This window comes from Nycticebus coucang, chromosome 7 (genome assembly GCF_027406575.1).
Source record: "Nycticebus coucang isolate mNycCou1 chromosome 7, mNycCou1.pri, whole genome shotgun sequence".
NCBI lineage: Eukaryota > Metazoa > Chordata > Mammalia > Primates > Lorisidae > Nycticebus > Nycticebus coucang.
The window spans coordinates 137,666,245-137,691,758 of NC_069786.1; the positions used below are offsets into that span (position 1 = coordinate 137,666,245).

The 25,514-nt window shown below is 55.0% G+C and overlaps 2 protein-coding genes across 5 annotated transcripts; one reads left to right on the forward strand and one right to left on the reverse strand.

Moving 5' to 3' along the window:
• Window positions 1–875: 875 nt before the first annotated feature.
• On the forward strand, window positions 876–7,289 carry NEU4 (neuraminidase 4). The gene is made up of 4 exons (XM_053597237.1): window positions 876–983; window positions 2,924–3,127; window positions 3,264–3,519; window positions 4,245–7,289. The coding sequence occupies exons 2-4, from the start codon at window positions 2,927–2,929 to the stop codon at window positions 5,231–5,233; spliced, it is 1,446 nt and encodes a 481-aa protein (XP_053453212.1). The 5' UTR covers window positions 876–983; window positions 2,924–2,926; the 3' UTR covers window positions 5,234–7,289.
• A 4,802-nt stretch (window positions 7,290–12,091) lies between these two features.
• On the reverse strand, window positions 12,092–24,673 carry PDCD1 (programmed cell death 1). Of its 4 annotated transcripts, none has more exons than XM_053597259.1 (5): window positions 24,539–24,673; window positions 17,646–17,987; window positions 17,102–17,263; window positions 16,295–16,329; window positions 12,092–15,766 (listed from the first exon to the last, which is right to left on the reverse strand). In XM_053597259.1, the coding sequence occupies exons 1-5, from the start codon at window positions 24,612–24,614 to the stop codon at window positions 15,527–15,529; spliced, it is 855 nt and encodes a 284-aa protein (XP_053453234.1). In that variant the 5' UTR covers window positions 24,615–24,673; the 3' UTR covers window positions 12,092–15,526. The 4 variants fall into 4 exon arrangements, with proteins under 4 accessions (XP_053453234.1, XP_053453237.1, XP_053453236.1 ...); XM_053597262.1 differs by lacking the exon at window positions 24,539–24,673 and adding an exon at window positions 18,138–21,651; XM_053597261.1 differs by having other exon boundaries at window positions 15,516–15,766; window positions 16,295–16,345.
• Window positions 24,674–25,514: the final 841 nt, after the last annotated feature.

Below are 25,514 nucleotides of genomic sequence, written 5' to 3' on the forward strand. Positions count from 1 at the left end.
GAGTGCTCCAAGGCATGCTGACCTCTTCCCACATCTGGCAGGTCTCAAGATGTACTGGACAGGGTGTGGGGATGGGGTGGGGGTGTGTGTGGGAAGTGCCTGGGCTGGCCTCACAGGACAGGCCCCTGCTGAGCCTGGAATGACACCTACAACCTGCTCAGGGGCCCAGGGGCCAGAAGACCAGGTTCTCTTGGAGGTCCCCTCCTCTTGGGCCTCCACCTCCCCTTCTGTGACTTGACACCCCACAGAGGGTCTTTCCAGGGAGGGTGGTGGACACCAGTTACTGTGGGGACACAGTGCCCTGGTCAACCACACTCCTGGGACAGGCTGAGTTGGCCATAGTGGGCAGGGCTGGCCTCAGGAGAGGCCGTACTCCTCCTCCTGGACTGAGGGGCTTCTCTAGGACTTTGAGTCCTTGTGGAAACCTGGGGCCTGGCCCTGGCAAGGATACCCCAAGTGTGTGGCAGCTCCATCCCCTCTTCAGGCCTCAATTTCTCTTCTGTGCAAAGATTGGAGTGACCAGCTAGACTCTGGAGCATCTGTCTATCCTGCCTGGGGCCCTCTTATGCAGGGTGTGCTGACACTTACTCCCATGGTCCCAGGCTCTGGGGATTGAGCCAAGGGTAGAGAGAATGTCTCATTTGTGCCTGCTTAGCCTGGAGGGCCACGTGTCACTTGCACCTGCTTCCCGCTTGGGCAGAGTTGCCCTTTGGGCACAGAACCAGGGGCTTCTAGGAGACAGGAGGCAGCTCTCAAGAGACAGCTGGCCGTCAGTGGACAGTGGGGAGGGCCGTGTGTGGCTGTGGCTGGAGCCTGGGTGATCTGGCAGGCTGTGCTGAGGGGTGGAGGTGGAGGTGTCTGCTTGGGGCCCTCAGGGTGCCAGCTCCACCGGCACAGTGTTCCGTGCATCTGGGCAAGGCCTGCTCCTGTTTTCTGTGTTTACTCCTTTACTCTGCTCTTCACATGTGGGTCTCATCTGTCTGGTGAGTGTGCATGGGCCCCTGAGTGCAGGGGGTTTGTTCTTGGCCAGGGGGTGCCAGCTCTCTCCTCTGCTCAGCTACCATCTGGTTTCCCTGGATGGGCTCTGGCTGCTTAAAGTCCCAGGTGGTGGGCACCACAACCTTACCTGTGTGCAGCTCCTCTTGGCCACCCTTGTGTGGTCTGTGGCCCTCACTCATGGCCCATCAGAACAATAGGCCCCCTGGAGCATCCAGCCTGTGGCAGGCAAACCCCAGGTGTGCCCCCAGGGACCCCCACCAGGTCCTGCCCTCGTGAGTCTCTCTCAGGAGTAAACTCTCAGGTTAGGTGGCTCCCAGAATGGCACTGGGTTGTTTCTTGTGGAAATGTTTCTCAAGTACCCCTAGGATGGGGGCTCTGCATGCAAGTGGGGGATGCATCTAGGGTGGGCTCCTTGCAGCCAGGTTCTGATCACAAAGTGCCGTCCCCTGCAGGAGCCCTAGCCATGTGCGAGGGGAGCCTGGTGACTAGCTGAGGTTCAGGAAGAGGCCACAGTATGGAGCTGTGTATGTGGGCCCTGGACAGCTGAACAGGGGTTTTTGTCCATCCTTGTCCATCACTGGAATGTTGTCCACCACTGCATCACTCCCCTTAGCTCTCAGGGACCTGCCACTGCCTCGAGGAAGCCCACCTGGTCTACCCAGCCCTGGCTTGTCTCATATGTGTGCACCAGCTCACGTCGGTGGTGGGGGGACAGGTGGTGGTGGGGTCTCATTTTCATCCCTTCATACCCAGGGTTACTGGCACAAAGCTGTTTTTCAAGTCAACCCCCTCCTGAATGGTCCCTCTCTGTTGGGAAGGGGCAGCAGGGGGATAGGGGTTTGGGTCTTTCTGGCCTGCACTGCCTCTACCTCACTCAGGGTGCAGGCGGCGGCAGCTCTGCAAGGCACTCCCCATCCCCCACTGCTTGGGTAGCCTGAGGGGCCGGTCAGTGTGTCCTCTTTTCCCTAAAATGTCCACTGAGCCCTTGAGGGCCTCTGCAGGAGACCCCCTGGGGCTCACCTTTCTGTGCACAAGTGTCCCTGTGTATGTTCAGGTCCTGTGTGTGTGCAGGCTCGTGTGTGGTGCAGGTCCTGTGTGTGTGCAGGTGTGTGCAGGTCCCTGTATGTGTGTGTAGGTCCCTGTGTGTGTGTGTGTGTGTGCACACGCATGGGTCCCTGTGTGTGAATGTGTGTGTGTGCAGGCCCTGTGTGTATGTGTGTACAGGTCCTGTGTGTGTGCAGGTTCTTGTGTGTGTGTGCAGGTCCCTGTATGTGTGTGCAGGTCCCTGTGTGTGTGCGCGGGTCCCTGTGTGTGAGTATGTGTGTGTGCAGGCCCTGTGTATATGTGTGTGTAGGTCCTGTGTGTGCAGGTCCCTGTGTGTGAGTGTGTGTGTGTAGGTCCTATGTGTGCAGTTCCTGTGTGTATGTGTGTACAGGTCCTGTGTGTGTGCAGGTCCCTGTGTGTGTGTGTAGGTCCTGTCTGTGTGCAGGTCCCTGTGTGTTTATCTCTGCTTGTGTCTCTTTGTTAGCTGTGGCTTCTGTGGTGATGCAGCCCCTATTTTGGGGACACCGAGTCCTTTCTTGTCTGACGCTTATTGCTCTGGTTGTCCACTTGTTCAGCCACCTGACAAGTGAATTCTTGACTGAGGGTTAGCTCTGTGAACTTGTTGAGAGGAAGACAGGTTGATTCCACAGACATCTGAGGTGCTGGGCTGTGGGGTGGGGCTAGGGAGTGCCCTGGGTCTGGGGTGAGGGAGTATGAGAGAGGGGTGTCTCCAAGGTGGGAATGGGATGGGGCCCAGGAGGGGGAATTTGCATCTGCTGAGCACCCCCCCCTGCCCCCAATCCAGATAGATATGTGGGAAGCAGGGCTGGGCCTTCCTGGGCCCTGTCCCCTGACCTGTGGCTCATGCTCTGACTGGCAGAACATGGGGGCCCCTCATGCCCCTGCACGGACAGTGCTCTTCCAGCATGAGAGGACGGGCTTGACTTACCGTGTGCCTGCACTGCTTGTGGTGCCCCCTGGACCTACACTGCTGGCCTTTGTGGAGCAGCGGCTCAGTCCCAGTGACTCCCATGCTCACCGCCTGGTGCTGAGGAGGGGCACACTGGCTGGTGGCTCTGTGCAGGTGAGTGGCCAGGATGGGGCTGGGGCTGCACACTGGAGATCAGTGGGTGTCAAACTCAGGTCCTGCACTCCTGAGGTGCCCCTGTGGGACGGGGGCTAGGGCCTGGATGACTAGCAGCCCTTCTTCCTCTTGGCAGTGGGGTGCACTATGTGTGCTGGGGACAGCGGCCCTGAAGGATCATCGATCCATGAACCCCTGCCCTGTGCTGGACGCAGGAACTGGCACCATCTTCCTCTTCTTCATTGCCGTGCTGGGCCACACACCTGAGGCTCTGCAGATTGCCACAGGCAGGAATGCGGCTCGCCTCTGCTGTGTGAGGAGCCACGACACTGGCCTCACCTGGGGAAGTGCCTGGGACCTCACTGAGGAGGCCATCGGTGGTGCCATGCAGGGTAGGTGGGCAGGTGGGGGCTTGGACTTGGCCTTTCTGGCCCCATAAAGTAGGGGACTCTCTGGTTGGCCCCAGCCTGCCCTGGGACTCCACCCAAATGTGACCATCCATCCTGCTCCCCAGGACTGTCCCTTATATCCTGAGCCTCAGCCCCAGATGAACGGTATTAGTCATCCTCCTAGCAGCTGGGGTAGAAACAGGATGCCCACTTCCATCTGCAACTGATATTGGAATCTTGCTGAGGGAAGGGTTGAATGTTAAGGCTCAGCCCCCAACCCAACAGCTCCCCCACCTCTTCCTCTCATCTCCTTCTCACCCTATCCAGGGCCTCTGCCAAGAATTATCCTCTGTCCCCACTGCCCCCAGCCCAAGGAGCTGACCACTTACCACCTCTGTGGCATGTGGGAGCTGTGCAGAGGGATGTGGGTGGGACACATGACTTACCTGCCTGCAGGTCCTCACCCTCGCACCCCTGCTCTCTGTCTGGGTGGCCCTTACACCTTGGGTTCAGGACTGGCCATGAACTTGCCACACAGGCTCCTCAGCACCTGCTGATGGCAATGAGAGGCTTGTCTAGCCTGAGAGGACTCAGGGTGGCCAGATGAGTCTGTTGTGGAGGGCAGTTAGCCGCAAGCTGCCCCCAGCCTGGGGCTAGACTCCCTCCACCACTTACAATTCCCTTTCCTAGGTGACCAGCAGCTCCCACCTTTGCCCTCCTCTCCACAGACTGGGCCACGTTTGCTGTGGGCCCAGGCCATGGGGTCCAGCTGCCCTCGGGTCGCTTGCTGGTGCCCGCCTACACCTACCGCGTGGACCGCCGGGAGTGCTTTGGCAAGATCTGCCGGACCAGCCCCCACTCCTTTGCCTTCTACAGTGATGACCATGGTGGCACCTGGCATTGTGGGGGCCTTGTGCCCAATCTGCAATCAGGAGAGTGCCAGCTGGCTGCAGTGGACAGCGGGCAGGCTGGCAGCTTCCTCTACTGTAACGCCCGGAGCCCCCTGGGTAGCCGTGTGCAAGCACTCAGCATGAATGAGGGCACCTCCTTTCTGCCAGGGGAGCTTGTGCCTCCCTTGGTCGAGACCGCCCGGGGATGCCAGGGCAGCATTGTGGGCTTCCCAGCTCCACCTCCCAGCAGGCCTCGGTGGGAGGGACTGCCCAGGAGGCCCCCCCACTCTGTACACTTCTGTCCTGAGTTCCAGGAACCCTCAGAGGAGGGCTTTGGAGATACCTATGGAGGCCACAAACCCGGCATGCTCTTCGGTCATCTGCAGCCCCAGGGAGATGACCCCAGGCAGCCCAACCCTGAGCTTGGAGTCAGTGGGAGTGGGGACATGGGATCCTGCACCTTGGTCCTCCCCATGGCCCCTGCCACCCTATCCCAGAGCCCTACATGGCTGCTGTATTCCCACCCCTCGGGGCACAGGGCTCGGCTTCACATGGGTGTCCGCTTGAGCCGTTCCCCCCTGGACCCCAACAGTTGGACAGAGCCTTGGGTGATCTACCATGGTCCCAGTGGCTATTCTGACCTGGCATCCATTGGGCCCGCCCCTGCTGGGGGACTGGCCTTTGCCTGCCTATACGAGAGCGGGGTCAGGACCTCCTACGAAGAGGTCTCCTTTTGCATGTTCTCCCTGCGCCAGGTGTTGGACAACGTGCCCACAGGCCCCCAGCCACCCCACTTTGAGGACAAAACTCACTGCCAGCCCTTCTGAAGGGCCCACTGGCTGCCCAGGCCCTGGGCTCCTGGGGAGGAGGGTGCGGAACAGTTTGGGTGGTGAGGCTGGAGGCCAACAGCCCAGGTAGGTGGAGCTCTGTGGGGTGCCCCTAGGTGTTGGGTAGTGTGTGTCTGGGGGAGGACCTGCTGAGTCACAGACCAGCTTGGTGTCACTGCTGCTCCTGGGAAAGGTGTGAAGCCACCTGCCAGGGGCACCCCTCCAGCTGGCTGTGGCTTGGGTTAGGTGACAGCGCCTCTGGCCACCTAGGCTACTTCCTGGTCTGCACTGGTTTCTCTAACCTGTGCTGGCTGGTGGAGGAAGAAAGGGATGTGCTTGTGCCTTGCAGTTCTTTCCATGTGCAGTGGTGCTCTGGCATGCTTCTCTGATCCCCTCTGGGGCAGACTCCATTCCCAACTCAATGGCCAGCAGGGAGGGATGGTGGAAGAAGAGGTGGCACCTCTGTCTTCTGCCTTCTCTGTGACAGCCCAAATCTATCTGGGACTTGCAAATAGGCACAGTCTGTCCAGTACCCAAACTGCTGAGGGCAGAGCTGGACATCAGGAGGATATCACTTCCCTGGACTAGTCAAGTGTCTGCCTCACTCCCCAGAGGGCTCTGGCTCCACAGGAGGTGTTTTCCTAGGGAGGCCCCTTTTTATTTCTCTTTTAGCTTTCATTTCTGAATATAAAAATGATATATGGGCTGGGCACCTGTGGCTCAAGTGGCTAAGGCGCCAGCCACATACACCTGAGCTGGCAGGTTCAAATCCAGCCTGGGCCTACCAAACAGCAATAACGGCTGCAACCAAAAAATAGCCAGGTGTTGTGGCAGGAGACTGTAGTCCCAGCTACTTGGGAGGCGGAGGCAGGAGAATTGCTTAAGCCCAGGAGTTGGAGGTTGCTGTGAGCTGTGATGCCTTGGCATTCTACCCAGGGCAATAGCTTGAGGCTCTGTCTTAAAAAAAAGAAAAAAAGATGTATGCACTTTGTAGAAAATTTGGAAAATGTGGAAAGGACTTTCATGGGGCCTCCTGCTAATCCTGCTCAGGGCACCTGCTGGAGACCCACTGCTGGTCTCCTTGGTGCTAGGCATCCAGTAGGCCTCTGAGATAGCAGGGTTCCCAAGGGAGCAGAGAAGACCCCCTCACTGCTCCCAGTTTCCCCCAGCTGCCATCTTGCTAGGAGAGGTCACAGAGGCTATACAGGTGGGGTCAGGCTGGTGTAACTGCCTCCATAAACAAGAAAATATATATATATTTTTGTTTTGTAGAGACAGTCTCACTTTATGGCCCTCGGTAGAGTGCCATGGCATCACACAGCTCACAGCAACCTCCAACTCCTGGGCTTAAGCAATTCTCTTGCCTCAGCCACCCAAGTAGCTGGGACTACAGGCACCTGCCACAACGCCCAGCTATTTTTTGGTTGCAGTTCAGCCGGGGCCGGGTTTGAACCCGCCACCCTTGTTATATGGGGCCGGCGCCTTACCAACTGAGCCACAGGCACTGCCCAAGAAAATATTTTTAATGTATGTTTTTGTAGTTTTCTTATATTTCAAGTTCCTAGGCTAGTAAGACTTGCTGACCAAAATTTTGTAACCTTCTGTTACATTGATGCATTCCTTTTTTGAGTTTCTTTCCCAGGACTGGCAGAACCTCCTTGCAGCCATGAGATAACTACAGAGCTTTACACCACCTTTTTGCCCAGAAAAGATAAGAAAAGTGACATCCCATGGGAGATTGTGCCCAGGGACCCACTGAGCCTGGGCACAGGGATGAAAGAATGACCAGTAATAACCCCTAGCTCATTATAGTACTAAAATCCCCACCCACCTGGGAGGGACTTATCCACTATTTTTTGTTCTTGGGGTACACACTTATGTACTAGTATGATTTCTTACTGCACTGTGTGCCCTGGATGCCACCCCAAACATGTAATGATGCTCACTCCCCTATGCATTATGCTTTTCCCCCAATAAAACCTTCCTGACCCTGTTGGTGTGGAGGTGGAGTTCAGGTGGCCTGTGCTCCCCTCCCAGCAGATTCGTCTCCTGCCAATAAATCCTTTCTTCCTTGACAATCCTTGTTGTCTCAGTAGTTGGCTTTCTATATGAGAACAACATGATGGTACCTTGGCACCATGTCCTCACACGGCAGAAGGATTCGAGTAGCTGTCAGGGGCTTCCTTTATTAGGGCACGGATCCCACTCATGAGGCTGCACTTCATGACCTCATCACTGCCCCAAAGGCCTCACCTCCTGACATTATCTCCCTGAGGTTAAGATTTCTACACAGGAATTTTGGGGAGGAACACAAGGCAGCCTACTTTTCTGCTTTCAAATTGAAACCAAAGAGATTCCTGTGGTTCTGAAGGCCCAGAACCCACAGGTGCTATGGCCCATTCCTTGTCGCTTACTTCTACACTGGGGTGAATGGTGCCCCAGATTTCTGTTCTCCCAGAACCTCAGACTGTGACTTTTTTTTTTTTGAGACAGAGTCTCATTTTGTCACCCTCGGTAGTGTGCTGTGGTATCACAGCTCACAGCAACCTCAAACTCTTGGGCTCAAGCTATCTTCTTGCCTCAGCCTCCCGGAGTGGCTGGGACTACAGGTGCCCGCCACAATGCCTGGCTATATATATATATATATTTTTGCATTTTTTATTTTCTCCAGCTATTTTTAGAGAGACGAGGTCTTGCTCTGTATCAGGGTGGTCTCGAACTCATGAGCTCAGGCAATCCACCCGCCTTGGCTTCCCGGAGTGCTAGGATTACAGGCATGAGTCACTGTGCATGGTCTGTGACCTTATTTGGAAATATAATCTTTGCAGATGTGATTGAGATAAGAGGAGGATTAGTGGCGCAGGGTGTATGACTCCTGCCGTTATGGAAGAGGGGACTTTGGATGCAGACACAGGGGAGACATCTGGTTGGAGACGGAGGCAGAGGTTGGAGTCATGCTGTCATAGCCAAGCGGGTGGGGCCAGAGGAGTGGGAAGAACCCTCCCTTGGAGCTTCCTGAGAGAGCACATCCTTGTCTACTCCTTGGTTTCTGACTGTGGGCTCCAGAGCCAGGACAGACCTTGTTCTGTTGTCTAAGCTTTCAGTTTGTGGTAGTTTGTCCTGTGGCCTTGGGACATGAGCTCACCTTCCTCCACTGTCCACCCCAGGGGCCTCCACCTGGTATGGATCCTGGTATCAGATGTCAGGCAGGCTCAGGCTTAAATCTAGCCCCACCAGGCTCCGGGTCACTGGGTGCCCTCTGATGTCCCTGGGTGCCCCTCAGCTGGCACAGCCCAGGAAGGCCTGGCTTGCAGTCAGTGCTGGCCTGTCCCAGTAGGCTCCTGGCTCTGGGAACCTGGTTTCCCTGCCTACTCCCCCTCCCAGCAAATCACCCCACCCCACACCCCACCCCCGCCCACAGTCCTGCCTCTTTCCTTCTTTCACCTTGAGCCTGATGGGCCACATGGACATTGTTTCCACTCTGGGAGGGTGGTGCCAGCTCAGGGCTCTGTTGTGGGGTCAGAACATCTTTGCAGCTGCCCTTCCTCCTTGAGCTGGTGAGGGCGTTCAGAGAGAATGTGTGCTGGGCAACAGCCCTGAGGCCTTCTGTGTTGTGACCTCACGTGGTGATGGGTCATGCTAAGGACCCTGTAATGGGGTCACCCTGGTGGGTGAGTGGGTCTAGTGTGTCCTGGCATCCTTAAAAAAGGGGACAGAGAGTCAGAGAGGAGGGAGATGCTACGGAGCTGTGTTTGGAGGTGTAGCTGGGGCCACAACCAGAACTGGATGGCCCCGGAAGGAGGCAAAGGCAGGAAACTGGTCTGCCCCGGAGCCTCTGAGGGACCAGCCCTGACAACGCATCGAGGTCAGTCCCACAGCACCATGTCGGGCTCCTGTGGGCTCCATGATGACAGGGGGACATGTTTCTGCTGACTTGTTAGAGTGGCCCTGGGAACACCTCATGCCCAGCTTCCCCGTCTGTTTCCTGACTCTGGGAGCATTTTGCTGGTGTTTGCATTTTCTGTCCTTTTCTGTCTCTGCTTCCTTCTGGTTTGGCCTTGCCTCTCTGAGGGAACTCCAGGAGCTCCGCTCCATAGAACCTGTTATCAGAAGGTGAGCTCCTGCACCCTGGGAGGGCTGGGGTCCATTTGGCTCATCTGGGTCTTCAGATATTAGGATGATCAACTTACACCACCCAGTCTAGCGTTGCTATGAAGGTATTTTTAAAGATGAAATTAACATTTACCTCAGTAGACTTGCAGTGCAGTGGTCACTCCCCCCCACCCCGACCCCGTGATGTGGGTCATCTCTTCCAGTCTGTTGAGGTCACCTGAAGAGGATGGAGTTCTGCCTCCAGACTGACCTCAGCCTGCCTGTCTTCCCAACCACTTGAACCATTTCCTTAAAATAAGTCAGTCTCTCTCTCTTCTTCCCACTCTCTTTCTCCAGACTCTATTGCTTATCTTTTTCTGGAGAACCCTAACTAATACAGGTATCCCCCAGGCCTCAGTTTCCCCTTCTGTACATCAGTGAGGGGTAGAGGCTGACACGAACCTCAAGCTCACATCCCTCCCCATCACCCAGTCTAGGGGCAGCCCCCGAGGCCAGGCAGGTGGCCGAGGTCCATGCTCCACACCCAGTCTCTGTGGTTCAGGAGTTCATTTCTGACCCCAGAATTGGAAAGTCTTTTCACCTTGCAAAACTGAGACTCTGTGCAATAACTCTTGCCCAGCCCCTGGCACCCACCATTCTGCTTTATGTCTATATGAATTCAACTCCTCTGGAAAGCCTCATATAAGCAGAATTATATGTCATTGGTCCTTTTGGGACTGGTTTATTTCACACCTTTTGTAGCAGGTGTTGGACTTTCCTTACTTTCTAAGGCTGAATAATATTTCATTGTATGGCACTGCCACATTTTATTTATCTATTCACCCATTGATGGACACTTGGGCTTGGTGTCCATCTTGGCTGTTGTGAATAATGCTGCTTGAACACAGTGTACAAACTTCAATCCTTGTTTTGGTTGAATGATATTACATTTACATATATGTTTATTTTGGATTCCATGACACGTGGTTGGTGCCCAGGCACCAGGTTGGTTCTTGGTACTCATAGCCCCAACCAGCTGCCCCTGGGTATTGCCCCTCTAGGCCTCACCCTAGGGTTGGACAGACAGGTGGCCCCACTGTCGAATGGGGCAGCCTGACCAGGGTGTAAGGAGAAAATAAGATCCACCCAAGAAAGAAGGTGATTAAGCAACACTTGAGGCCCAGTGGTCAAGGTGGACACCTGTGGTGGTGTCACACCACTGTGCTCCTCCAGTGGACCCTCAACATTTTGAACTCTCTGAAAACTCAGGAGCCTCCCCCAGATGTAAAGTGGTATCTATCCACACTGGACCACCCACCCACTGTGATGGAGCCCACCAGGACCCACACACTGGCCTGTGCAGTGCCCTGCCAACCCCTGTGGACCTTGGAGCTGCACCCAGGTCATTAGCTCTGCCTCACAGCCTGAGGGTGGGCTGTCCTTCACTGCCCTACTTGTTCTCCTGCTAGAAGACCAGTCCAGCAGGGTCTCAGCAGAATCTGGACTCTAACCTTGATTCCCATGGAGAGGCATCCAGCCACTCTGCAGTCTGAGATGGGGAGGGCAGTGGGAGGGGGCTGGGGAGAGAAGGGGGCAGCTGGGGCCAGGGGGCCCTGAGGCTGCTGAGTGAGACTGGCAGTCTTTGTGGGGTGGGGTGGGGTGCTGGGCAACTACTGAGGCCTGGCCACACCCAGGCCCTTGTGAAGCCAGACTCTGCTGAAGGAGTGTGAATGAGGCAGAGGAGGGGATGGAAAAAGTGAGTGCGAGGTGAGGCAAGGCATTCAGGGGCCGCTTACAGGAAGGCGGGATGCAAAGTGCTGACGGTGTCCCAGCTCTAGGCTCTTATCTGAGCTGCAGCACACCAGTGGCTGGCCTGTCCACCAGCCCCAGTGCCACCCTGGGAGCTGCAGCTGAAGCCGGTGGCAGCTCAGAGGTCAGCAACCGCAACCACTTCCTGCCCTCTCCTCACACAAACTTTTTTTTTTAAGTGTCAATTATAACTCACATTCTTTAAAATGTACCCTAAACATGTAAATCTATTCAATCTTTAATTTTAGTTTATTTTGATGTTCAAATTACTCCTTTCTCTCTCTCTCTCTCTTTTTTTATAGAGACAGAGTCTCACTTTGTCACCCTTGGTAGAGTGCCGTGGTGTCACAGTTCACAGCAACCTCCAACTTCTGGGCTTAGGTGATTCTCTTGCCTCAGCCTCCTGAGTAGCTGGGACTACAGGTGCCCGACACAATGCCCAGCTATTCCTTTCTCATTTTTTTTTTTTTTTTTTTTCTGTAGAGACAGAGTCTCACTGAACCACCCTCGGGTAGAGTGCTGTGGTGTCACACGGCTCACAGCAACCTCTAACTCTTGGGCTTACGCGATTCTCTTGCCTCAGCCTCCCGAGCAGCTGGGACTACAGGCGCCCGCCACAACGTCTGGCTATTTTTTTGTTGCAGTTTGGCCGGGGCTGGGTTTGAACCCGCCACCCTCGGCATATGGGGCTGGCGCCCTACTCACTGAGCCACAGGCGCCGCCCTCCTTTCTCATTTTTATACCACCCTAATTTCCTTGCCTTTGGGGACAGTGAGCTGTCCCTCCTCCCTCCTACACACCCAGCACAGGCCCCGGAGGCATGATTGTGCTCTGCTGACTCGGGGGCCAGGTCCCTCCCCGGAGATAGTGCCCAACCTGCCTGCTCCTTGCCAGTTCCCTGCAGTCTCCCCATAACTGTTGGCAGGTTTTCCCAGTCTAGTAGGTGAGGTTTTAATTTGTGTTTTATTAGTGTGAATAAAATCAAACATCCTTTCATTGTTTAAAATATATGCACACACATATACACACAAATGCATGTACACGTATGTACACACATGCATAGACACAGGTATATATGCACACACACATATTTCTTGTGAACTATCTGATTACAGTTCCTGTTCACTGTCTATTGTACCAGATTTTGAAGTCTTCATGTAGTTGGAATATTCTCTGTATTACAGTGCAAACATTTCCCCCCAGTGTGCTTAGATAATTTTTCTGCCATGTTAAAGTTTTTGTTTTCTAATTTATGGAGTTCAATCTATTGGTCTGTTCTTTAATGGCTTTTGGATGGTTAACTCTTAAATAGTAAGAAAGGTTTTTACCTACTTCCTTGTCATGAGGGGAACATTTACTTGTGCTTCTCTGCTGGATTTGGGATGAATGAATGCACATCATGGTTGAGTCCAACTTATTCAGAATGGCTGGCATTGTCCCTACACCCACCTATTAGAATCTCTCTTTCTCCCACTGGTTTGGGTCACAGGGACTGGCTGGACCTGATTTTCATGTGCTAACACTGCCCTGCTTTCATCACAGTGAGTATCCATCTCATGGGCTGCTCTTCTTTTTTTTTTAAGACAGAGTCTCACTTTGTTGCCCTTGGTAGAGTGCCGTGGTGTCATAGCTCACAGTAACCTCAAACTCTTGGGCTCAAGTGATTCTCTTGCCTCAGCCTCCTAAGTAGCTGGGACATGTGACCCCCCCCCCATTCCCAGCTATTTTTAGAGATAGGGGGGTCTGGCTTAGGTGGGTCTCGAACTTGTGAGCTCAGGCACCTCAGCCTCCAGGGTGTGAGCCACTGTGCCCGGCCTAGGGCTACTCTTCTTTTACTTTCTTTGCATGTTTTCTTGGATGTTGCTGGCTTATTTTTTTCCATTGAATGTTACAGTTCCAGAAATATGGGTTTTTATTGAGATGATGCTAAATCTATAAAGTAGGAAGAACTGACATGTCTGTGAAGTTGAGTCCTCATAATAATGGTTAACAGAAAAAAATCCCCAAACACTGCAAAATAATTTGAAGAGGTTAATTCCGAGCCAAATATTACATATATGACCCCAAGACCCACACCCAAGAAGTCTTGAGCAAGTGGCCTCACCTCGCCTACAGTGTGGTTTTTATACATCTTAGGGAGACAGTAATTATAGGTAAAATCATAAATCAATAAATGGAACGTGTACAGTGACTTGGTCCCAAAAGGCAGGGCATCTCAAAGTGGGGGCTTACAGGTTACAGGTGGGTTCAGAGAGTCTTTGATTTGTAATTGGCTAAAGAAATAAAGCTTCATTTGAAGGCTTGCAATGTTTTAAGTTAGAAGGAAGTCTGCTAATCAGAGACAAGCCACAATGGTCTGACTCAGTCGTCTGCTGAACACACTGGTGGTCTGCAGGTGATTCACCTTTTGCCTTGCATGGCCGAGGGCCTGTTAATTATTTAGTACTTATTGTCTGCGGTGCCCAACCCCTCTCCCCTTCATTGCCAAGAATTTGGTGTTGAGGATTTTCTGGGATCCTCTTGGCCAAGAAAGGGTCTGTCCAGTCAGCAAGGGTTTAGAGTTTTACTTTAGATCACACAGCCAAGTGCCACGTTTGCCTGGGATGGTCAGAGCCCCACTTCTATGGGTTGCCTGTTTATCATTCAGTTTATGCCCCAAGTGTTTTATCTCTTGCTGTTCTCGGTGGAACATTTCCTGCCACTTCATGTTCTCACTGGTTATTATCTGAGTACATGAAAGGCATTTACCTCTGGATGTTAGTTTTATATCTGCTGCTCTACCAGATTTTCTTATTGCCTGTAGGCGTTCTTCTGTGAGACCTGTTGTGTTTTCCAGGAGGGCAAACTCATACCACCTGCCCTGGGCGAGGGTGGTTTTTCCTTGTGCCTGATCTCGCCTGGCATCTCCAGAACCTTTATTCCTTCTTGCCTTGTCCCTGATGTAGACTTGGTGCCTCTACTTCTTGTCTTACCCAGGATGGGGCTCCAGGGTCTGGGGCAGGGGAGGGACCGGGTGTTGGCTGGGGAGGGGTGTCTGGCATAGCTGAGGACCTCACACAGTGATGGGGTGTCAGCAGGTGTGCCCCTCCCTGGTGTAGCCCACCCACCACCCTGCTGTGAAGGCCCCATACCAGGTCACAGGTCTGCCTGGGGGGACTCCTTATGATGGGGATGATGGGGACGTGGGAGCTGGAGAGGCCCAGACATGGGCACAGCTGCTCAGGTGTTGCCCCAGATCAGGCCAAGGTGGCCTGGGGGCAGAGGGACATGAGACCATGTGCTCGACACCCCCTGAAGTTGGAGGGATCTCACACCTGGCGGGGCTATATGTGTGTGTGGGCCAGACAAGTTGGGGTAGGAGAGCCTGAGACTTCTAGGGTAGTGAGCAGCAGGGCCTGGCTCTGTCAAGGCTCTAGGAGGTGGCCACCAACCTTGTGCTCAGCCTCTACCTGGCTGGCATCCTCCCTGAGTCCCTCCTCACTCCCACTACAACAGAACTCTTCAGGGAGGACAGAACTCAGAGCTTTCTTCACATTTAATCTATAACAGAACCCAAGGGTGTGGGCTCCTGAGTGCCCCCACACAGCTGGCCACTGGGCAACCTGGACACCGGTCATAGGGTAATCAGACCTTGCTATCCAGGAGTCACTTGCACCACCTCACTCCACCCTGGAAGGAGCCCAGCCAAGACCCCCAAATGGCACTGTGAGTGCCCAGCAAAGAAAGCCCCACCCCCCCAGCCTGGACATGAGGGGCCTTGGGGTGCTTGCACCTCTACCCCTCACCCCTGTGGCCTTAGCATGCAGGGGCCACAGCCAGCCCCCTACCCCAACCCATGGTGCTGTCTTGAGCAGCAGGAAGTAGGGAAGGCTCAGGTATGGGGGACCCAGGACCCATACAGCCAGGAGCTCGTCTGGACTCCCCAACACCCCCGTGTGGGCCCTGGAGAACTCCTGGCCCACGCACTTCCCACCCCTTGAGGACAGCTTCAGGCCCAGTGTCCAGTGTGTCCCTGGACCTTCCTCTGTATGAGAAGCCTCACTGGGTTGTTCTAAATCAGTCTTCAGGTCCTGGGGGATGGTGGGGGCCAGGGCACTGCGAGCCCACTCTGCATACCAGCTGTGGTTCGGGAGACCCAGGCTCCAGCTCTGTCCCAATAAAGCCTGAAATAGTGGCTGCCTCAGGCCCTCGCTGCAAGGGATAGTGACTCCGCTGTCCAGGCTCACAATGGCATTAATGCAGAGTCCTGTGGTGGTGCTGGCTCAGGTCTGGGACGTCTCCCCGTAGCTCAGGCCCTGGGCACTCTGAACCCTCACACCCTGCTCCAAGGATGGTGCCTACCCTGGGCTCCTAGCAGAGGATCTGAAGGATGCTGACAGCTGAGGAAGCTGGTCAGAGGGGCCAAGAGCAGTGTCCAACCTCGGGCCTCAGAGGCCAGGGATCCTGAGGGCTGTCAGCTGAGCCCCTGTGGCCTGGGGACGAGATGCCTAGCCCGTTGGGGAAGACGATAGTGGCATATTCTGTCTGCTCAGAGACCAAGGGAGCGGGGGGCTCTGGGGTCTTCTCTCGACACGGGAAGTCCAGCTCCCCATAGTCCACGGTGAATGCAGGCATGGCTGAGGGGTCCTCCTTCTTCAGGGTGAGAGGAAGGGAGGAGTCAGTCCCCTATTGCCCACTAGGAAAGGAGCCTGTGTCATCTGCCAGGCTGAGCCCCCACCCTAGATATTGGCCTCTGAGCCTAGGGCCTCTCTCTTAGAGCAGGTGTGCCCAGGCACTGGGCCTTAGGCCAGGGCTGTCCCCCCACTGCCCTTCCTCCTCCCTGCCTCAGTTTCTCCCTCTGAAATGTCCCTGACATTCTTGCAGATTAAATGTGCCTTTTCTGGCCCCCCTCTCTCCAGCATAGGAAAGCAACAATTAAGCCTGTACATGGCCTTACAGGAGTGCCCATGCCACTGGCCACATGCTCAGAGGCACAGGCAGGCCAGGTACCAGGGCACAGCTTTGAGGATTTAGGTCATGCTGCCTGGGGACCCAAGAGGCAAAGTCCTGGTTGGAAATTTGAATTTAAGGGTCTCCAGGTTGCAGCTCTGCAGGCCATGCACCTGGCACCCCCTGAAGGGGGACGGGGACAAATCTCACAGTACAGGGCCCAAGGCTCACCAGGGTTTGGTCGGCACTTCGGGCTCCTCTGGCCCCTGCAGAGAAACACACCTGGAGTCAGAAGCAGACACTGAGCCATCCCCCCAGGATAGCGGTCTTAGTGGGGTGCCAGCCCCATGGGGCTTTGTCAGTGGGGGTGCTTTGGGTCTTGAGGGGACTCTGTAGGTTCAGGAGGGCACCACACCTTCTGGCCCCACTCACCACCGTTCCAGTGATGAGGGGCCCCCGGTTTGGAGCATGAATTGCAGAGTAAGGGATCCACTGCAGGGGCCCACCCAGGTAAGACCCCAAGAAACTCATGTCTCCATTCAGTGGACCACATGCCCTGCACACATGTGCAGGGGGAAACTGAGGTTGCCGAGGAAATGAGGTCCAAGGGGCCTGGCCGCACACCTCCCACTGCTCAGGGACAAGGAGACTCAGGCTCCAGGTGGGCTGTGTAAGCAACTGGAGGTACAGGTTGTGGGCTGGGGAGGTCATGTGGTGGGGGTATCACCCACCACCCACCCTAGCCTTGGGGCTTACCACCCCCATCCATGTTCACTTCACTTTCTCGGGGTCCTGAGGCCTGAGGTTTACCTCTCCCTGGGTGGTGCAGAGACTCCTCCCTCTCCCCTACCACAGGCCTCAGAGCCCTCCTGAAAGCAATTGGGAAAGGGGACAAGGCTGGAGCCTGCCTGCAGGACCCCAGAGATGCTGGGAGACCCCAGCCAAGTTCTTCCCTGGGAAGGGTCCTCACTGTGGGAGGACCTGAACCCTTCTCTGAAGAACAGCAGCAGGGCTGGGCAAAGCTCTGGCAGGCATTACCTTGAGTGGCTGTGGGACGGACGGTGGTCAAAACCCATGCCAGTAGTAGCAGCACTGGGACACCCACCAGGACACTCGTGACAACCACCACCAGGTTTTGGAACTGGCCTCCTGGCCTGGGTGAGGGGCTGGGATGTGATGTGGGAGATTCCACATCTCTCTCTGGAAGGGTACAAAGGACCAGGGTTAGAGGCAGGGTCCTCGGGGGCACCTCAGTGTGCACCCCTTCCCTTGGGGTTACCTGCCATGCTCTGTCCATGGCTTGAGCAGTTTTGCTGGGCCCTACCTGTGCAGTGACCAGCTATTGCCTTTCTGCACCTCAGAATTGCTTCCAAGAAGGACCTGGTCCTGAGAGACCCTGACCTCTCTTGGTTAGGGGATCAGTTACTATGGCCCCGACTGTTAGACAAAGCCCTGACTAGGAGCCCGGCAGGACCCTCCTTCTATGCCCCCGGGATTCGTCTTCCGGCACAAGAGAGGCACCCACTCTGGCCTGGCACCCACTCTGCCTGGCTTACCCCTGATCCATTCTTTGAGACCCCACCTGTCACCGTGAGCTCTGCAGGGGGGCTCTCTGTGATCTGCGCTGTGGGGGGCAGGGAGATGGCCCCACAGAGGTAGATGCCACTGTCATTGCGCTGTGTGGCCATGATCCTCATGCTGAAGTCGTGCCCATTGGGCAGCTTTGTGACTTGGAAGCGGGGGTCCTGTCTGTGGTCTCTGGGGAAGGCAGCCAGCTTGTAGGTCTGGTTGCTGGGGCTCATGCGGTACCAGTTCAGCACGAAGTCTTCTGACATACTGGCCAAGCTGCAGGTGAAGGTGGCGCTGGCCCCCTCAGACACTGTGAGCCGGGAGGGGGAGAAGCTGAGGGACCTGTTTGGGGCATCTGAGAGGTGGAGAGGGAGAAGCAGCCACCATGAGGGAAGGGCTAGGCAGCCAGCGAGACCCCCAAACTTCCCCCAGCCAGGGTAGAATCCTGGACAGTGCCTTTGCCAGGCCCCTAGCTCCTCTCTGCCACCTGGGGCTGGGCGCTCACCTTTGGCTTTATTTCTCTCCAATGTTCTGGCTGTTCCTCACTTCCTGTTTCCCCCAAGAGTCTTCCTTCAAGAGGGCTGTGCAGGGGCCACAGCCAGCATATTCCAGCTCTGCTCATTAGGCCCGTGACCCTTTGGGTGCCCTGTCCTGGTCCTGTGTGCACTGCTTGGGTTCAGGGATGTCATGGAGACTGCAGCCCCGGAGGGGGGCCCATGGCAGACTCAGGGACCAGACTTTGCCCCCCATTCAGGACAATCTCAGAGCTGGGACCAGGGGACTGGAGTCCTCAGGAGGGCTGTCACCTCCCAAGTGACAGAAATGGGGCCCCTGCATAGCTTTCCCACCAAGGGGCTGTCCCCTGGATGTACTCATACATACATGCACCCACACTATCCACATGCTCTTGTGCCCTCTCATGTCCACCCTTGCATGCCCCTGGGGACCGGCTGGCACGCAGAAGAGGTGCCCCCATCTCAGCCCATGTGACTTGCCAGTGGCATTCCCAACCTATAGTTGGGGGTCGCAGGACGGATGCAGAGCCCATAGCTCTCCCCTGAGGACCTTCCACTTGGCTCGCCCTGGACGGCTCTGCCCAGGATCTCTGATTTACATGTGTGGAAACTGAGGCACAGAGTTATGATTTGTAGGCTGAAGCTGCTTCAGACTCGACTCTGGGTGTATGCTGCTTTGTGGAGTGAGGGGCAGAGCAGAGCAGAGCCTGGCCTGCCCCTGCAGCCCCACCCACACCCTCTAGTCGTGTGGGAAAGTGACCTCCTCCTGAGACCTAAGACCTCTTGCCCACATATCCCTGCCATGGAGCTCCCCAGGCCCCGTCCAGACCTGTGACATCAGTCCTGGCTGTTCTCATTTGGTTCCATCCCCAGCAACATTTACCAGGTGAGTGGTAAAAGGGAGGGTCTCTTTGCTGCTTCTGGGGCAGATGACCTCTAAGCAGTGCGGGGATCCACTCTCTGAGCAGTCCCAGCTCCAAGGAGGAAGGGGCAGCTAGCCCCAGTGCTCCTGTGGCCAAGGCGACCCAAGTCCCACCAGTGTGCACGTGACCAGGACAGAATCCTCATCACAGCCCCACTGGGCACTTCACATGGGCGAGTGAGGTATGTGAAGTGACCCCTCTTGCTTAGGAGAAGATCAGAAGTGTCTAGAAATAGCTGGAGGTGAACAGGGGTTCCTGAGACAGTCCTGCCACAGCCCTGCTCAGGGACAGCAGATGAGGATCCTGAGGTCCTCCATGCCTCGCCAGCCTGTGTGCCCCACTCCTGGGAGCGGGTGGGGCCACTCTCAGTGATGCTCCTGCAGAGCCAACTGAGTGCCAGCCAGACAAGAGGGTGGCAGAGCCTGCATCAGAGACGCTGTGGAGCCAGGCAGCTGTGCAGGGTGGATGGTGGTCCACAGAGCTCTGTGGCTCTGCAGAAGGTCTGTGGCACCTGGCAGGAGGATGGGGCATTGAGGAAGCTAGAGTGGCCTGGGAGGGGCCAGGCCTGGGCTGTCAGTGGCTTGTCAGCAGGGACCACTGCCCTGTAGAGGCTAGAGTCTGCTTTCTACCCTCCTCCTCAGGGGCAACATGATCACCACGAGGCCACTGAGCTTTCTTCACTCTGCAATCATGTCTGAACCAGGCACCGCACATCTTGCCACTCTGGGTCTAGACCACAGCAGTAGCAATTTCCCTCAGCAGTACTAATATGCATCTTCTTTATACATTTATTCAAGAAAAATATGAACCTCATTAAAGAAAACCATTAAATAAATAATAGTACAAGTCAGGCTCAGATTTAGCAAAATTGTAGCTTGCTGTTGGAACACCAGGTCTGAGGTGCTAAAGCTGCCAGTGTGGTCCAGTGGGCCCTCCTGTCCTGCTCTGGGATAACACAGCCTGGCCTCTGGGCTGCCCCTGGGAAAGCCCAGCTGGACATGTGCTGTCAGACCCTGGGCCCTTCCCTTGCTATTCTCCGCCATCCCATAGGCTCCCACACCTGAATGTGTAATTGAATTGTTTGCCCATTGGAGTGTTGTCATTCCTCTTATGAAATCTGAACTGTCAAGGAGGGACCCTGGGTGGCCTGGGCTCTTGCGGCTCCTGAGTCCCTCCTAGTGGCCCTTGAGGCCACTCCCAGAGTGGTCCCAGCTCCTTCCATGCTGAGGAAAGTGCCCGACTCTCTGCATTTCTGGGAACTCAGGGGCCTTTGTGGCAGCTGACACCTTGGGCTGTGGGTACCTATCTCTCAGGCTGGGGCTGCCACACATCTGTAAGGACAGACATAGCCCATATATCCCACCATGTATGTCCAGACCACACACACTAGGATAGGGAAATGGTGAGTGTCATCCTTGTGCTCAGAAAAGGCAGAGCTGAGTTGGAGACAGGAGTGAGCTGAGTGAACCCGGCTTGGTAGTGAGGCGCTGACCCTGGTACTAAACTCTGGGTGCAATGGGCTAGGAATATGCTCCATCCCTACACTACCAGTACCCTATGGAGCTTTAAAATTATTGTCTGTGCAATTTAAAATCGAAGGCTGGGCTCAGTGGCTCACGCCTGTAATCTTAGCACTCTGAAAGGCCAAGGCAGGTGGATTGCCTGAGCTCACAGGTTTGAGACCAGCCTGAACCAGAGCGAGACCCCGTCTGTAAAAATAGCAGGGTGTTTTGGTGGGCGCCTGTAGTCCCAGCTACTTAGGAGGCTGAGGCAAGAGAATCACTTGAGCCCAAGAGTTTGAGGTTGCTGTGAGCTGACGCCATGGCACTCTACCAAGGGAGACAAAGTGAGATTCTTTCTCAAAAAAAAAAAAAAAAAAAAAATTGAAATGTCATTCATTTACTTCAACAATTGGCGGGAGGGACCCACCTTTTACTTGCTACGTGTGTGCCAAGGAGGGGCTCAGGCCCTTCTCTGTTTGGATTCCACCAACCCTTGCCCTGGGCTAGGACTCCTGGCCCACCAGCACCTTGTTTTGGATCCACCCAGGGGCCTGAGTCTGGCTGGGTTCCCAGCCTCCCCTGCCCCCACCGACTGGCTGTGTAGGGCGAGGGCTGACACTTGCTATTAGAAGCTCAAGCACCCCCACCTCCCTGCGCTCAGACTGCCCCAGCACCTCCTGCTCCTGGGGAGGCCCAGAGCAGGAATGCTGACTCCAATAGACTGTCTAGCTCCTACCCAGCCCACCCAGGAGCTCCCATCCAAGGTCTACCTTCTCGAGGAAGTCCTCCTGGCCTCCTTAACTGTTAGGGGCTGACCGAGGAGGTAAATACAGAGGGTGCAGAAAAAAGTATACATATTTAAGAACGAAAAAACTGTATTAAATTTTTAATATTCAATATATACCAATAACTAAAGATGAATACCAGTCACGTTGAGCACCTCTTATAGTTGCAGAAGTCAAACATGACTTGAGTATTACAAATTCAATAGTTTTTCCTTTCTTAAAATGTATATGCATGTTTTTGGTACCCTCTGTGTTTTGAAATGACCACCGCTGATTCCCAGGTAAAGTTATATTTGAGATACTTTTGTGGGATTCCACGGTTTCTTTACCCTCTGGGTAGGAGGGTAGGCTGATGAGAGAGGGCTGAGACCCCCACGTAGGAGGGAGGGCCTCAGGCCATGAGCACGGTGGCCCTTGGGGCCACCTGGTGGGGGGTCACTGACCTCAGCAGAGGGACCTGCTGTCCAGGAGAGGCCCTCACAGACAATACATTCCACAGGCACACCTAGCCCAGATCCTTCTCGGGGTGGCAAAAAACTGCCTGGCAGCCTGTGGGGCCCATTTTTCATTACAGAGGATCCCCTGACAGGCTCCCCAGAAGGACCAACACTCTGTCTGTGGTATTCGCAACCAAGACACTAGCCTTGGACAAATACCAGGCACAGCCCTGGACTCTTCTGGAACATAGGAGCAGCCATAATAGAGAAAGGCAGGGCTGATCTAGCCTCCTGATACCTGACAGAAGCAGAAGCCCTGGACCAGGTTCTGGTCAGGTCAACTGGGGTGGCAGGAGTCTGTATGACCACAGTTCAGTGTTAGTGCCGCTATGGGAGGGTATAAGAGCTAGGAGCAGGTCTTTATCCCTAGAAGAGCTGGCTGGAAAGGGAGGAGTGAACTTCCTCCTAGTGTCTGGAACTAATGTTAAAGTGGGTGACAGAATGGCGGCTGTCTGGGTATAGCTGGGAAGTGCCATAGGCATGTGCTGAAGCCCTGATCTGAGGAGCTCAGAATGCAAGCTCGTTAAGGAGCAGATGAGGTTATGCTGGAGTAGGGGGCCCTAATCCAATATGAATGTGTCCTAGAGAGAGGATATGGAGCTACGCATGAAGACAGAGGCAGAGATTGGGGTGTTGCTTCAGCATGCCAATGGCAGTAAACCCCAGGAGCCAGGGAGAGGCAGGAATAGATTCACCCTCAGCACCTTGGAAGGAGCAGACCCTACTGATGCCTTAATCTTGGATGTCCAGGCTCCAGACTGTGACAGGACACATTTCTGTTGTTTGAGGCACTCAGTCTGGGGCACTTTGTTATGGCTGCTCCAGCCAAGTGACACTGAAGGCAAATGTGTCCACATTATCAATTAGGGATGCCAGCTGCAGGATGTTCACTATAGTGCCCTTTACCTCTTTTCCATATATTTTTAAAAATAGTACATTGAAAAAAAAAAACGTTGGATTTTAAAAAAATTTGTCATGGGCTATGCTGGATAGTTTCTGAAAATGACCTGATTTAATTCTGAAGATGCCATGGGGCAGGTATTATGATCCCCAGAGCAAAGGTGAGAAAATAGCAAAGAGGTAAAGTGGTTACAAAGCTCACAAATCAGCTTTCGCCTACACTCCAGGCAGTCCGTTTCCAGGCCTGCACCCCTATTTACTCTCTTGCACTAGGGCAGAGCCCAGCAAACCACTGAGTTTGGGATATCTCAAGTAAAAAGCACCCTCAGAGGAGATGATTAGCCATGGGACTTACCAAAACAATCAATATAGTGAGCAAATTCAGAGGCAAAAACCTGTGTCATGGCACAAAACCCCTGCAGCCAGGGTGGCCAAGTCTGGGATAGCATGGAGAGGACACCAGTGATACACGTGCACCTCGCTGAGTTGCTGTGTGGGGTGTTCCAGGTGGGGTAACCAAGGCATACTGATTCTAAGAATACCCCCAGGTAATGAGTAGAACTGGGAGAGTCTTGCTGCAGGAATCTTGCTCTCATCTTTCCCCACTCTGTGGAACCATCTTGAGGACATGACGCATAAGCGGAGCCGTAGGGGTGAGTCATGGTTCCCCTCTGTGCCTTGGTGCCTCCTCTCTGGGCAACTGCGCCATTTCTGTCCTTGAGCTTAGTCTCCCCCCAAAAGGCCACAGGCTATCGGACCATCATCTCCAGCTCTGCTTTAGCCATCGAGTCCTGAGAGAGACCCATGGGCTTTTCTCAGAGGGGCAAGGGCTGCGCTGAGGAGAAAAAGAAGGGCCCCAAGGCAGGGAAGCCCTAGCCACCAGCAATAATGGAGGTGGAAGCCACAGAGGACTGAGGGGCTTTTGGGAGTGAGCACAGTCCCAAGGATGCCCCTCATCTTATCCCTTCTTTGGCCATCACCTCAGGTCTAGAGCAGGGAAAATCATGCTCCCCAGGCCTTGGTTTTCCTCCTGCAGCCTCACCGGCTGCAGAGGGCAGGGTGGGAAGTGAAGGATTGAGTGCAGGGGGAGGCCCAGAGGTATGCAGCACCAGAGGAGGTGGACAGTTTGACCAAGGGCACCAGGTGGGCAGTCTATACAGGGTGCTCAGGGCCAGCATAGCTGCATCCCAGGCCTCACCCCTGCCTCCAGACTAGCAGAGGATACTCAAAGCAATGCCCAGCACTGTACACACTGCAGTCCTGGCCTGAAGCCTGAGAGCCACACTCCCTGACAATGAGAACATGTTGAGGGACAGATGAGCAGTCTTTAAAGGAACAGTTACACTTTTGATACCTTGGGAAAATATCATCACTTCATCTGAACTTTGATGTCACAAAGCCAAACTCAGTCTACAGGACAACACAACTAAGGATAGCCAGCAGAACCCTAGCACAGAGCCATAGGGGCCAAGGTGTGGTACCCTGGCCAACCTGACCTACAGTCCCACAGTGAAGGACGCTGGTTTGCCCTGTTCCATAGGAAGCTGACAACCAGCTAATATAGGACAGAGGCTCTGCCTTTCCAGAGCAGAGAGAGGACTCAGGTGAGGATTCAAGGCCCAGGGAGGGCATGTCACCTCAGTAAAGCCACATAGCACTGGGCAAGCGGCCATGCTGGGCTGCCTGAGGGCTGGCCCCACAGAACCCTCCCCACCAGCCAGCCAGTGACCTGCATAGGAGGTCCCTCCAGATCCCAGATTCCAAGTCCCCCTGACCCCACGTACCTAGGAGCCATCCCGGTCGCCACCCCAGCTGCAGCACAGCCCACAGGACGGGCCAGGGCACCTGTGGGGTCCACATGCCCAGCACACCAGCCTGCGCCTGCCCCCGTGGCTGCCTCCTCCTCCTTCTCCTCCTCCTCCTTGGCTGCTCAGACAGACGTAGCAACGGAAAGGAAACTGTCCCAGGTCAGCTCAGAGGGAAGGCACGCCCCTTGCCCCACCCCCTCTTCCTCCAGCTCCCTGTGGGCGGGAGCCAGAGCCGGTGGGGGAGGGCGTAGGGATGGTGGGGAGAGACAGAGACAGAGAGGGGAACAGGAGGTGGGGGAGCAGGTGGCCCAGGTGCCCCTGCCTACGGGAGGTAGGGGGTGGTCTCTCAAGCGCAGGCCTCCCTTCCTTGCACAGTGTTGTTTTTCTGCTTATTTTTGTGCCGCTTCCATTTCCCACCTGAGCTGCCCAGCTCAGTGCTGGGAGACTGGCTGGGGGCCCTGCATGATGGAAGGTGCAGGGCCTGGTCTCTCCCCCCTCAACCCCGGCTCATTGTTAGGGAGCTATAATGAGGTGGACTTCCTTTCTGCCTGGTGGGTGCTGGGTCCTGTGCCTCTCTGAGCTCTCTGGACCTCATCATTCAAGCCCCTGTTGGGGGCAAGTGACTGGTCAGGCGTCTGCTCCCCCTAGGGTGCTGGGGTACAGATGGCCCTGCTGAATGGCAACTGTCTGGGGCCAATCCCCACACCAGGCTGTGGGCAGATCTTTCCACGGCCACATGCCTCCTGATGGCCTCTAGGGGATGGGGGCTTGACTGTGGGGGTTGATTATCCTTATACCCCTTGCCCAGTCTCCAGCCAACTCAGGTTGGGGTGGGGGTGGGGTGGTCCTGGGCTGTGCCGGGCCCAAACCTGGCTGAACAGCCCTCTCATTTGAGAACAAGTTTGGTTATTTTATCACATTCTGCTCTAAGCATTTTATTACAGTGAATGGA